Source organism: Acyrthosiphon pisum, chromosome A1, assembly GCF_005508785.2.
Source record: "Acyrthosiphon pisum isolate AL4f chromosome A1, pea_aphid_22Mar2018_4r6ur, whole genome shotgun sequence".
Taxonomy (NCBI): domain Eukaryota; kingdom Metazoa; phylum Arthropoda; class Insecta; order Hemiptera; family Aphididae; genus Acyrthosiphon; species Acyrthosiphon pisum.
Window position 1 is genome coordinate 142,705,951 of NC_042494.1, and position 14,297 is coordinate 142,720,247.

The 14,297-nt window shown below is 27.9% G+C and overlaps 3 protein-coding genes across 8 annotated transcripts; 2 read left to right on the forward strand and 1 right to left on the reverse strand.

Annotated features, from left to right (window-relative positions):
• Positions 1-2,611: 2,611 nt before the first annotated feature.
• LOC100161893 (ankyrin repeat domain-containing protein 27) lies at positions 2,612-5,985 on the forward strand. Of its 4 annotated transcripts, XM_016803829.2 has the most exons (4): positions 2,612-2,867; positions 2,935-5,229; positions 5,317-5,412; positions 5,645-5,690. In XM_016803829.2, exons 2-3 carry the CDS (start codon positions 2,942-2,944, stop codon positions 5,393-5,395), a joined length of 2,367 nt encoding a protein of 788 aa, XP_016659318.1. In that variant the 5' UTR covers positions 2,612-2,867; positions 2,935-2,941; the 3' UTR covers positions 5,396-5,412; positions 5,645-5,690. The 4 variants fall into 4 exon arrangements, with proteins under 4 accessions (XP_016659318.1, XP_016659316.1, XP_016659317.1 ...); XM_016803827.2 differs by lacking the exon at positions 5,645-5,690 and having other exon boundaries at positions 5,317-5,538; XM_016803828.2 differs by lacking the exon at positions 5,645-5,690 and having other exon boundaries at positions 2,612-2,863; positions 5,317-5,538.
• Positions 5,986-7,197: 1,212 nt separating this feature from the next.
• Positions 7,198-10,712, forward strand: LOC100165991 (chronic lymphocytic leukemia deletion region gene 6 protein-like). Of its 3 annotated transcripts, none has more exons than XM_008184177.2 (5): positions 7,198-7,457; positions 7,524-7,640; positions 7,707-7,867; positions 7,936-8,038; positions 9,421-10,712. In XM_008184177.2, exons 1-5 carry the CDS (start codon positions 7,349-7,351, stop codon positions 9,516-9,518), a joined length of 588 nt encoding a protein of 195 aa, XP_008182399.1. In that variant the 5' UTR covers positions 7,198-7,348; the 3' UTR covers positions 9,519-10,712.
• On the reverse strand, positions 10,605-14,168 carry LOC100168021 (heparan-sulfate 6-O-sulfotransferase 2). The gene is made up of 6 exons (XM_001943622.4): positions 13,660-14,168; positions 13,239-13,593; positions 12,962-13,177; positions 12,122-12,269; positions 11,879-12,060; positions 10,605-11,816 (listed from the first exon to the last, which is right to left on the reverse strand). Exons 1-6 carry the CDS (start codon positions 13,907-13,909, stop codon positions 11,675-11,677), a joined length of 1,293 nt encoding a protein of 430 aa, XP_001943657.2. The 5' UTR covers positions 13,910-14,168; the 3' UTR covers positions 10,605-11,674.
• Positions 14,169-14,297: the final 129 nt, after the last annotated feature.

The following is a 14,297-nucleotide window of genomic DNA, read 5'->3' on the forward strand; positions in this document are numbered from 1 at the left end:
TTGTTTTTCCTTTACTCTAGTTAATACTGTTTCATTTGTTACTCCTCAGTCTTTAACACCACATTTCAAAAGCCTCAAGTTGGCTTCTCTCTTCTTTACTGATTGTCCATACGTTTCACACAATCACACTTATATATAGGGCAATACTCCACTTTTGAAGTTAAACTTCTTTACGCAGGGTAGTGAGGGAAAAAAAGCGAACGGGCGGCCGTACGAACGCGAACGCGTATATGTCCGTGTGCGCAGCTGCGGATTGTCGTAGCTGTACTTTGTAAACGGCTATGGGTTGTGGGCGGCCACGTGTATAACAAACCGAAAGTTACCCCTCGCTTTTTTTTTGATTTAAGTATATCTCGGTCCGGTATCAACTTGGGTACCCAGTTTTACCACCAAAAATTTTGTCTTTAGAACCTCTAAATAGCCCCCCCCCCCCCATAGCCGGGGTACTTTTGATCCCCCCTCAAAGTTATTTCAGAAAAACTCGAGGTGTCGTCCCACGTTTCTGAAACTCAAGTTTTCTTATAGTATTATAGTACCTATGTAGGTTGGTGATGAAATTCGGCGTCTTGTGTCGAGACTGTACGAGACGTTTTTCCCCGTCTTCCGGGGCCCCTAAAGTTCAAAATTTGCACCTCTCGTAACTTTATTGCGAGACAAATTCAGATTGCAATTGAATAATGATCCAACAATATCAACTACCAAATCAGGCACAACAATCGATGCAATTTTTACGTGATATATCGATAATGTTCATTCGCAAATGAATGTTTCGTATTTCAGTTATCATAATATGCCAATCATAACTACTATACCGATTAAGCAAAATTATAATCAATCATTAGAATAAAAAAATCAAAAAAAAAAAATCTAAAAAATCTAATTTACATTGTTTCTTTTCTTTCTTTATTATATCGTCATTACCCCAGTCTATCCATGCCTTCCTTTCTTTTTCACTCACTCTTGTGTACCGCTCAAAAGAAGTTTCACTTCCAGCGCGCGTACTGGTAACACACACACACTTTTTTAAGAGCTTTTTTCTTATCTGTAAGGCCACACTATTGTATATTGGTGGTCAATATGTGTTTTTTGTTCTGGAAAGTCTTCTTTGCTTGTGCTATTCTGCCGAGACTATCAGCTACGGCCGTCCTCTGTCAAACGTTCATAAAAATGTAATTGGATTTTCAGGTAGACATTTTTTTTTTAAGAAAAGTAGGAAAACTTATAAGGAAAATTGGATTAAATTATCAAATCTTAGATTTAAAAATAAAACTTTTTATGAATTTCCAACTAAAAATTGTGACTGGATTTTTAATATTTTTCAAATGTCTTGCAACAATTTATGGTGTGTAAAAAATACTAATGTCAACATTCAGTAAATATTTCATGTACCTACGATCATTTGTTTTATAGAGATATACCAAAAACCAAAATCAATTTTGCGTAAAAAATCCCATTTTTCCTTAATTTTTTTTTTGTTTTTTTCGGCGCCAGTGAAAACTATTAGGAATTTTATACTTTTGACCCCTTATATAATACCTATCAAATAGATTCACTTTCCTATCAAAAAAGATATTGTTGAAGACAATTTAAGAATTTTTACTGTCCTAAAAAGTGATGACAGACAAAAAAAAAGACATCATTGTAAAATCAATACACTCATCGCTTCGCTCAGAATCTAAAATTGTAAATATAATGACCCCTGATTGAACATTAGTGATGTACTGATGTATTTTGTACTTTTATAGTACCTACCTAATGGGGATAACGAGGGGATGAATTTTATCCAATTTCGAGTTTTCTATATTTTCAAATAAATAGCAGATCCTTTGGGCTTTGTAGGTAGGTGGGTAGAGGTATAGTCCTCAGAAATATACTTAGCAACACATCCTTCATGTTGAGGATAGCTGCTTGTATAGAAGTCAGAACTAAGACAAACAATATAAATGAACAAATTTACATTTTGGATTATAGGTATTTAATATTAAGGGGATTGGATACCGGCATACCACGATTTTCTGTTTTTGTCTAACATACGGGTGACATAGTATTTTAGACGTGTTTTTTGCCAAACATACCAATTTATCTAATGAAGCGATAAGTATTCTGAAAACAGATTTGAATTTGTCGTCAAGTCTACTTGAAATTGACTTCCCTACATTTTTGATATTATCTCCCAAATTCTTAAAAATGTCATATAAAAAAAAGTATTTAAAAATTGTTATATTTCAATTTTCGGAGAAGTTAAAATTAAAAAATCAAAAATGTGAGAAAGTCGGTTTCAAGTAGACTTTACGGTAAATTCAAATCTGTTTTTAGAATTTTTATAGCTTCATTATAGCTTCAATTGCTATGTTTGGCAAAAAAACACACCTAAAGGCTAAAATACTATGTCGCGCGTGTGTAAGACAAAAAAAGAAAATCACGGTATCGAATCCCCTTAATTTTAATTTAATTTGAACAATTTGACTTTAGAATAAAAGGTAGTGTTCCATGTTATGAGGATGCCACCACGAACATAGTGAGGCCGTGAGGGTGCCATAGATAAAAAGTTCTTCTTATCTAATGCCTGATAAAAAATAATTAAATATTTAAATATAATAATACGATTGAACTATCATAATATAGTTATTAGTTATTACCATTATATTACATATTACGTAATAGTAACAGAACCACTATTGAACCATGTTTATGCTGTGAAACGACTTTTCTATGTTTTTACTATTATACATTTAATGGGCTAGAGAATTGTATAGAACTACTGTGGTACAGCATAATTTATAATATTTATAATCAATGAAAAATTATTTATGCATTTAATTATTGGTTAAATTTATTTCATTATATTACAAATTGCACCTAGGTATGTAAGTATTTTGTTATGTTTCATAATAATCATAGGTAGTCATTGGTTCTATTCTTATATTATTTTAGCCATCTAATGGATCATTGCTACGACGAGGATGTTTTATTTAATCAATTTTTGATATCCCTCTGCAAATCATCTGCAGAAATATTCAATAAAGCTGTTGAAAATGGATGGCTTATATGTGTTCCCAGAGAAGGTTCCTTTTCTAAAAATAAGTATTCTGAAAAAGATTTCAACGATCACATTTTGACTCCCAGTAAGTGTTCAGATTTAAAATTTATTACATTAAGTGGCCACGATGTTTCTGTAGACAACCATGCAGTTACATGTCAATATGAAAACAAGACTTACATAGTAGACATTCTATTTATTGAAACATGCTATACAGAAGAAAATCACAGTTATAAAGTAATATGCATAGACGGCCCATTAAATTGTGCTACTATGTTAGAAGATATTATTGTAATAACATCTGTTCAAGATTGTTTGAATTTTTTGTATTCCAAAAGCAACAAATTGTTATTGAAAGATCTGAGATCTTTAATGGATGATTTTTTATCATCCAATGATTATATTAATATGCCTGTTGATGTCAAGAAAAAATCCATTGAAAATTTGTATATTAAATGTTTAAAGAAAGCAAGCTATCATACTAAAAAGTCCAATAATTTTTTTCAAAACAATATTAAACTTGCAGTAGAATATTATATACAGAATAAACTGTATACTGTCTTGATGAATAATATAAATGTCTTAATGGCAACAGAAGATGCCAAGTTAAATAAACTTATTCGAAATTACTCTAGTGCTATAATTGATATAGAAGTGGACCAAGAAGTACAAACTGCAATACCAAATGCCAGATGTGAATTGTCCAAGTTGTATATGCACAAAACTATTATTGGAAAGTTTAAATGTTTAAAAGATACATTTTTGAAATTGTCTAATGGAAACAATAATTTTACAGTGGATAATCTACTAAGTGCTTTGGTTCATTTAGTCATACATTGTAAAATACCCAATTGGAATGCTCAAATATATTTTATGAAACATTTTGTTATCAGCAATATAAAAGACTTTGATGATAATTTCTATTTAACTTCATTAGAAGCAGCTATTGAACATATAAAAGTTCATAAATTTGATCTTAAATTATCAACAAATTTCCATGATTCAAATTATGGTACTTTTTATAATTATATTTGCAATGGAGAGTACTATAAAGTTAAAGAAACCTTAGAATATGTAAAAATACAACAATCTTGCTCAAAATGTCATCCTTTATGTGAATGTGATTCATGTATGAAGGAGCTATTAAAAGAATCTGCAGTTTGTGTGAAGTATAAAGATGAACGGGGTCTCACACCTCTTCATCTAGCAGCTTTTTATGGCTATCCACTCATTATTGAATTACTCTTGGAATATGGATCAGACATAAATGCTTTGGATAATTTTTCACTTACACCTGCCCATTATGCTGCACTTAGAGGTCAACAGAATGCATTATTGTTTTTGTTACATAATAAAGCATTGATGATTGGAGATAATGAGGGTAACACTCCATTGCATTTGTGTTGTTCAAATGGTCATGATCTTTGTGTCAAAGCATTGTTATATTTTATGGAATTTTCGGACTCAAAATTAAATATAAATGTACAAAACAATCAGGGTGACACACCTCTTCATTTAAGTTTTAAATGGGGTTACACTAATGTAGTCCAAATATTGATTGAACAAGACGCAGATCCATTAGTGTGTAATCGTAGAGGCCAAACATGTTTTGATTGTGCTCACAATTCCAAAATGGTAGAGACATTTAAAATTAATAAGAAAAACAATATGGAAAGAGTGAGAAGAAGTAGTGTTGAAATAACATTGCAGCAAAAAATGATTGGAAAAATAATAACTGCTATATCTGATGGTGACATACGTTTAGTACAACATTATTTAGGCATTGATGATGAAAATCAAAACATAAATACGTTTGTCGATATAAATTGTTCTAATTTGAAAGGCTATACTCCTCTTCATGTAGCAGCTGCCAAAGGCCAAACAAACATTTTAAAAATGTTGATTGGATATGGGGCGGACGTTAATTCATTGACAACTTCTGAACAGTATACTGCATTACATTTAGCTGTAAAGAACAGAATGACAGGAGTTATTGATGTTCTTCTGGATTCCGGAAAATGCAATATTAACATTCAGGATAATAGTGGCAATAGTGTATTGCACTATGCATGTACTATTGGTGACGCTAATATAATAACTAGACTACTCGAACATGGTGCTGACTTTGGAATAATTAACAAGAAATTTATAAGTGCTTTAGATATTTTAAACAAGAATACAGAATTAAGGTAAACAAAATTAAATTATATCTGTAAATTAACTAACAAATGTATGGACAGATACCTATAATTGTTTAAAAAAAAATTTTTTTAAAGGTCCCCACATTGCAGCAGTAGCGGTAAAATGACTCTAGACACTATATTTGACCGTCAAGACAAAATAATTTTACCGTAACCGCTGCAGTGTGTGAGGTAAGACCACAAAATAGATAACATTTCATCCATTCTGTGGTTAAGCATTGAAAATTAATAAATTTAAAACTATTTATAGTTCAACTAAATATTATATTTGTAAAAAAAATAAACAAAGATAATAATAGCATAATGCAATAATCTTAAAATAAGAAATTAAAAATATGCACATTTTTGATAATTATAATTATTATGATTCAAATAATGAACTTGTATTTAATATTTGTTTCAGGCACTTGATTTCAACTAAAAAAATACACTGATACACAATACAGTGAAATATTATTTGAATCTTAAAACAATAAAACATTTAATGTTTTTTTGCAACAAAAAAAAGATCTATTTATTAATTTTTCATTTTGAAATTGTATTGTTAGGTATATAATATAAAAATAAAGAAGAAAAAAATGTGTACTACTGAAATATTTTCTAAGAAAATTAATACCTATTTAACTAATAAAATAAATAAAATTTATTTTTGTTAGCATGTTTAGTTTAAACTGTTTAAATAACTTTATATAGTATATGATAAATGTTTTTATATTGAATTAATAAATTGTTTTATATATATAATTATTAATATTTGAATATTTTGTAAAAAAAATTACCACAATCTAAAATTTCTTATTTTCCTGCAATCCTATCAGGGAAATGGAAACAGTGATACAAAACGCTGTAATAAGTCATAATTAGGGCTCGGAAGTTGATGACTTTAGAAACAATAAAAAATTACCTAAAAAGAATGCAAATATGGCATAAAAATGACAAAAAATGTCCTAAAAAATTGCAAATATTAGTTTTAAACTCATAAAAATACATTTTTTTAAAAATATTTTACTCTATTTTATTATAAAATTCTATATAAATTTATCAAAGCTTTGAATTGCTCAAAATATGACAAAAATGTCCTTAAAAATGAAATAAAATAATAAAATGTAGGTATAATAATATTCACTACAACACAACAACGACAAATGTAATCGGCAAGATAAAATCGGGTAGGTACTAACTTAGTCCGTGGTAATTTTCAAGTTTTAAGTTATCGGCATAATGGTCGAAAAGAAACAATAAGAAGTGAACTAGCGTGAAATCAGTAAAAATGACTAAAAATGTGGGAAAATGACCTAAAAATGTCTTAAAATGTAATCAACACCAAAAAATGCAAAATAAAAATTAGTTATTCAGATTCACATGCTAATGAAACACATTTGTGGCCAGGAGACCATCGTCTAAAAAGTTCTAAAAATAAATGCAAAATGCAAAATGCATCAACTTCTGAGCCCTAGTCATAATGGACATCTTTTTAATTTTTATAATAACCCAATTCTTCTGCTACTGTGCTTACATGCATATAATTATTATTTATTATAATTAACAGTTGGCTTAAATAGATGCATAAAGCTTATGACCTGTGGCCTGTGCCCAGGCAATGTTCAATAAATATAACAAATAATTACAAGTTACAACACAATACTATTAATTAGTTCATGTTTTAAGGTTTATCTGCATTTATTTAGTGAATATGACCCGCAGACCCCATTATAAGATGTTCACATATATAATCACATCCTTTATTCCTAATTCGGAATTCCTATTGACTATAATACCTAAAGTATATATTTTACACAATTAAAATTAAAAGTGTACAATTATCATAATAATGATCATAACACCCGGTTCTGGTGTTCATTTATTATTTATATTTTTTATTTCTTTTTCATTCATCTTGCCGTGCATTCTGTTATCTGTAGAATAAATCCTGATTTGTTTGATAACAGCCACACAAACAAACAAGTAACAACATAATGATGATAATAATAATAATAATATTAAATATACGTAAACCAAACCAACTGCGAACTTCCATCGTTCCTGTATTGTTTTTTTTTAAAACAATTTTCAATAAGTATTTAGTTTTAAAAATTTAGACATTTTGATGGCAATAGTGCTGTCATGTTTCAAAAGATGCTTCGACGGCATCAAGTACACAGAACATACATCCTTTCCATTAATCAACCCTATATGTTTGGATACCAGCCGAATGGGTACAGGGCAATATACATGTAGAATGATTGATGTATGCTTTATTTAAAATTTGATAATAATTGCAGGTAATGAAGTAGTGATTGTGAAAAATGGCACCAGGATATGCGGTAGTGGTGGTGTCTTGTGTACTGCGCCAATAGTGCAAAATAAATGTTACTTTGAAGTAAAAGTACAACAATCTGGTAAGTGTAACAGCTGTGTGCCCTTGTTTTAATCAATTAAATAATTTTATTTATATTTCTGATTAGGAATCTGGGGAGTAGGTGTAGCTCTAAATGATGTAGATTTGTGTAAAGCACCTGGTGGTCACGATCAATATTCTTGGGTGTTGTGCAATGATGGGGCACAAAGACATAACCAGCAAGTGTTAAAAGCTATAGATAATACCATTGAAGAAGGTGATATTATTGTAAGTATTAGAATCATTTTTAAAATAGATCCTTGGTTGCTATAAATCAACAAAATGTCTTTTTTTAGGGTATTTACTATGACCATGTTGAATTAAACTATTCAATTAATGGTCAACCTGTGAATGAACCAATTACAGGAATAAGAGGAACTGTATTCCCAGCTCTATTTGGTCAGTAAAAAAATGTATTATATTTATTAAATTATTTCAGCAATAGCATATGCAGATTTGAGATTATCCATTAAAAATAAACATTAGAAAATATGTCATAGTTCATACATTTGTTTAACATATGGCTTATTATAACTATAAATATAATAAATTGTTAAATAATAACTATTATGTTTTTGGTTACTAGGTACTACAATATGTTCTGTTCGATACAAATTTGGTTCACTTGAAATCTTTATATCCATGCAGTGATTTAGTGTCTAATGAATGGTCTTTAAATTTTAGAGAACCATTAAATTAATCAATTTTTAATGTGACTCAGCATATAAAAAATGAATGGGTCTGTACAAAAACAAGAAAAACATTTACATAAAAAATCTGGTTTAAACAATATTTGATAAGTAAAAACTTATGAGTATAATCTTTGCAAAAAAGAAAAAGATCCAACAACCTGTATAGGCAATATAATGAACTTGGTGCAGTCTGGTTTATTTATTTTCTGGTAAAAAACCAGATAGTTCCAAGAGAATATTATAATCATTAAAATGAATGAATTACTAAATTCTGGTCAAAATACAACATGACTCGAAAAATTAAAGTTAACATTTTTATTTTCTGAAAGTTTTAAAAATGGAATTGCTAGTTTTTGCACGGCCCACTTCAAATAAAATGTTCTAAACTCATTTTCTCAAACAAAATCTCTGATTATAATGATAAAAAAAACAATACAAGAATGAGTTTAAAATATTTTGCCTAAAAATATGATGTCTCACTGTTTTTTTTTTTTTTGAAATGTGTTTAAAGCCGAAAATTGCAACAACTTCAAAAATTCAATTTCGATAGTAATCATTGGTGTTTTTGTAAATCATGTGGTAAAAAAGTGATGTGCGTTGCTGCCTATTGTGTGCATGCACCATAGACCTTACACTAGTATAAGTATATCGTCTATGGCATTCACACATGTTCATAACCCCACTACGGCTAAGCCTACTTCTGCATTATTGTAAACATAGTCTTTATAATAATAGACGGCTCAGCGCTCACAATGTCACCTGACAGCAGTAACGTTGGCATGAATTTTAATATTTGCATAGCTGTTACAAAATGTTTGCTGCGCATCAACTCAATCTTTAAATATTAAAAATAGTATGATATTTTTTTTATGATAGCATTAAAATAGTTATTAATTTTATTTTTCAATTAGTTTTTAGGGCACAGCTACTTTGTATTAAAATTGTGTAATAATTTTTTTCAGAAAATCATTTTTGTGCTGGTTTTGTCATATTTTAAGCTTATTGATCATCTATATAAAATTGATCTCTTTACTATTTTTGTAAAAGTTTAACTCGATAAAGTATTAAATTGTATTGTATTTATTTCAGTGGACGATGGTGCAATATTAGACATTGTGTTGGAAAGATTTTCATATCCACCTTCTAATGGTTATGATAAAATCATGTTAGAGCAATCTATACTTTAACTATATATTGCGTAAAAGCTAAAATGAATAACATAATAATAAATATTAATCATTCCATTAATAATAAATTATAATTTTATATTTTTTCTATAAATTGTTTTATTTTTATGCAAAATATATTAAGCCCATTTGTAAACTAATAAATTTAATATTATTATGTAATTATATTAACTGAACATTTAGAAGGTTTACTATATTAGTTATTCAATAAAACAATAATATAAAATATTTATTAACTTTAAAAAAAATTTTTATATACCAAATAACTTAATCGTGAATCAAAACTATTCATTTAAAATTTATATTACAGACAAGTACTTAAAATACTTGTTTTTCTTCTTCTATAAACAAAACAATGTATACTTTGTGCCTTCTAACTGTTCGTAGTCACCCTAGGATAAAATGTTTCAATTTTAAAACACAGATAATCAACCAGTTTCATTAAAGATAATATTATTTATTCATTTTTACAAATATAACCTACATCAGAAATATTGTAAACCCTTTGAAGAAAACTTATTAACATGTATCAGTATTTTAAAAGTGATCAAACTAATAGGTAGGTAGTTAAACGAATATTTATTATGAATTATAAGACTAAAAAATATTTTAGTGTAGAAACTATGTTAAAATGTATTTTTTTTATTTATTATTATTTAACTGGTTGTATACATTAAAACCATATTATAGAAACATTTTACTCTTCTACTATTTCTAGTTAAAAATGTTATATTATTTGATGTACTTAATACCCACATGTCTATGTGTTATGTGTATAATATATATAATATTATTAGTTTTAATTATATCTGAACAATAAATTCAGAATCTCAGTATATCAAAAATATATTTAATTTTTGTAATCATATTATATCTTATTCTTCAATTTATATTCATTTTTAAAAATAAAATAATCTTTTACTATAATATGTCGATGATAATTATGTGATGGTTAAGCAGCTTTGATTATAAACAGAATCTTGGCAATCTGAAGAAAAATACCTTTATTAATCATACTTTATAAATTAAAAACTTAGATGAAAGAATGGATTATCTGTTGGATACTTTTATAGACAATACAATAAATTATAATATAAATAAATATAATTTATTTCATATCAACTTATACAATGTTAACACTATAATAGTTTTTATACTTAATCAAATTCAGACTCATGTGGACACATAAAATATTCACATTTTAAATATTTTTAACTAATTATTTTACAAGCTATAATATTTCTACGGCATACAAATTACTAAAATATATATAAATTTGAGATATTAACTGTTACGATTGTCAACTTAATGTATACACATTACACACAATTTGATTAAATGTATACATAATTATGCATTTCTATTATATATAAATAAAATATTTGGTAAATAATAATTATATTTTAGAAAATATAATTATTAATAAACTATACTTTAAAACATTCACAGCTATAATTATATTAAGCTTCCTAATAGGTGGTTAAAATAGTTTGGTATATCAGGTATACAAGTTATCAGTAAATTAAAAAATTTAGGTAATTTGAATTTCATTTTGTTAATTTTACAGTCTTGAAAAAAGTAATATTTGATAATGAAGAACTCAAATGATAACTTTGATCATAATTTATCAATGATTTAATAGCATAATGTTTTGTTCTCATCTGATATGTATATTATAGTGATAAATGTTAATTAAATTTAAAATACTGTATTATCTATTTACATTCACATTAATTGTAAAATTAATAAAGATTAAAATTATACTGGAATGGCTTAATTACAGTGGGTAAATATTAAATATTTTTAGATTTATTAAAAATTTCATTTAAATTCTACACATTATTTTCCTTTTCTTTTGATATGAGTATAATATTTGTAAGAACAATGTTCCTTTAATGCCTCAAATACTAAATTATATTATAAGTATATAAACTATTAACTAATCATGTAATAACATGAATATTATTTATTGTTTTCAATTTTTTAAAACTGAATACATTTAATTTAGTTTTAGTATTTTGGCATGGCAGGAACAAGTTCAGGAAATGATAAAAGTATATTTTATACATATTATTATAATATACGTACTTTCAAGTTTCAAATACACAAGAGATTTGTTACTTTTCTTTGTTTTTGTTTAATAAAGAGAGTTAATGTTACGTATAATTTACCTCGTTGTCAGCTGCTTCAGTCTCTACTTCTTTTTCCCAGTCAAATGCAGTTTGACTTGGCAGTTGGCCTAAATGTGCCCACCGTTCTTTAAAATTTGGGTTTTTAGCTCGTAATTTTTCAAATCGTCTATTATGTAGAAAAAAAAATTTTTATTGTGTAAGTATAGTTAATATTAAATAATACAGTACCGAAACAAGTAATGTTTTGCAAAATTGTACAATTCTATATCTAATGCATTTATTCTTTTCACTTTTTCCAGCTCTTCATCATTTAATAAAGATTTATAAACAGCAGATAGAGTTGTATTGTGTTGTGTAAATGTTACTGCAAATCTTAAATTAAATGTTTCTTCGAATATGTACTGATTTAACTGAAAATAATAGTTCTATTATAATACCAATATTTCAAAATATTTTTTTTGTACTATTTACTTTTTGAAATTCAGTGAGTCCAAAAAATGCAATTGATAATAAATTTCTTTTAGCACTTGCTAGCATGACCCTGTTCCGTTCTTCTTGATTCATATATGAAGAATTGTAACAACCAATCAAAGATAGATCTGCTAACATTCTTGTTTGTCTAAAGAATTATACAAGATGTAATTTTAATTTTCCATTCATCCATTTTTAATAAATGTTAACATAAATAACAAGTATTTATGAATAATACAGTAGACAGTAAGTCCCGGAATAATTATTTTAGTCATACCTAAAAATTAATTTTTTTTTACAAAAAATAAAAAATAAAAATAAAATATCCATAAAATAAAGAGTTATCAAAGTTATTAGCACTTAAGGATGCCTCAGCCGCATGTGTGGTCACCACCTTACAATTAATGTACAGCATGGAAAATTGAACGATCAAAATGATCCATTTAATTCTGTTGTTCAAAAAATGTGATTTGATCTATAATAAAATTTAAATGTAAGATTATTATCTAGTGCCCCATGGATGCTTTTATTGATATTTTAATCACAAGGCAATTTATATTTGTTATAATCATTTTAAAATGTAAAAACAATTTACAGTTTTAAAATCCTCATAACTTGCTTTTTAATTATTATATCAATAAAATCCTCCGCAATGCCCAAAATTATCATCTTACCTCAAAATATTATATTAGGTAAACTTCTTCTAATTTTAAAAACAACAGAGTGAAACGGTTAATTGAGAACGTAAAAATGTTATGTTGTGCAATTGCAAAAAACAAAAATTATATTATATGCGGTGTGGCATCCTTTTAAATAATGAATATTAAACATTTTGATTACCGATTAGCCGCTAAATTATATGGACAATCTGCAAACGAATTCAATGTAACATCTGTCCAAAATGTACCATTATAACATTTTGGCAATTCTTCAAGTGATGCTGGATGACCCCCACACCAATGTCTAGACATTCTCCAAGTTGCTCCTCTTTGCACATGTTTGTATTCAGAAAGGTAACGGCTAACTGGATCTCTCAATAAAGTAAGATAGAAATATCTACAAAGATAATTGATTAGATTGAATTTATTTAATCAGTGATCATTATAACTCTAATTACCTTCGTTTAATGGATTTCCCTTCATTTTTGTCAAGTTCGGAATCAACACATCCAGTTAGTTCAGTAAAATCTGCATGGAGTCCACATTTCCATCCAGTAGAATATCGACTAAAGAGCCAATTTTCATTTCGACTAGGTCTGAAACAATAGCATAATTTTCTTTTTCTTTGACATGTACAAGGACGCTGCAAGTCTAAATCTTGAACAAGATGACGTCCAAATGATGTACCACCAGTTTTCTGTATATGCAAAAACACCATGACATCATGTGCATTCATGTCAAAACGTAATTGGTTTTCACTCTGCATATCATTGTAACTCACTCCTGTACCTGTGTCTTTAGCACTTTTAAAGTCTAAAATAAAAACAATATTTTGTAGAAATAAATGTGTGTAAATTATTTGTGACAGATATTATTTACCAGTTATGTTGGTCGATAGAAGATTCATTACTGTCCATTCCGAATAAATTGCAGGTTTAGGGTTGTAGGATAATGAACAACGGTTATCTGAGCAAAAATAACCAAAATATATGATACCAAATAAAGTCAACAATGCAAAAAACATGACCAGTTTCCTTAAGGTAATACGATGTTCTATTTTTCTTCTCATTTGAATGTTTTTCAGCAACCCTTCGCAATCCGATTGCTCAGCTATATGAGTAAAGACCATTTTGTACCAATCATTTCATCCAGTTGGTCATACAGACTCGTCTATCCGGCAGGCAAGTCCTACTGAATGTTTGTGCTGGTAAAGGACGTATGTGAAAAATGTATAGTCCACATCGCAGTAAACAACATTTTTAACATTTCAAGTCGGTGGTCTTTGTTAATCATAAAGCGATAACACAAAAAATTTGTAAGCAGACAACAATGAAAATTAAATCATGAAATATTCAAATAACTATATTTACATCTTTAATCTTAAAAGTTTCTGTAAATTAGATTAACTGTTATCGTAAACTGATAACCTTACAGTGCGATCAATCCGATACGTTTCCAGCACTGCTTTCGGTGCTAGGTCTATGTTTGAGCGCAATTTAGATGGATATTTTGAATTT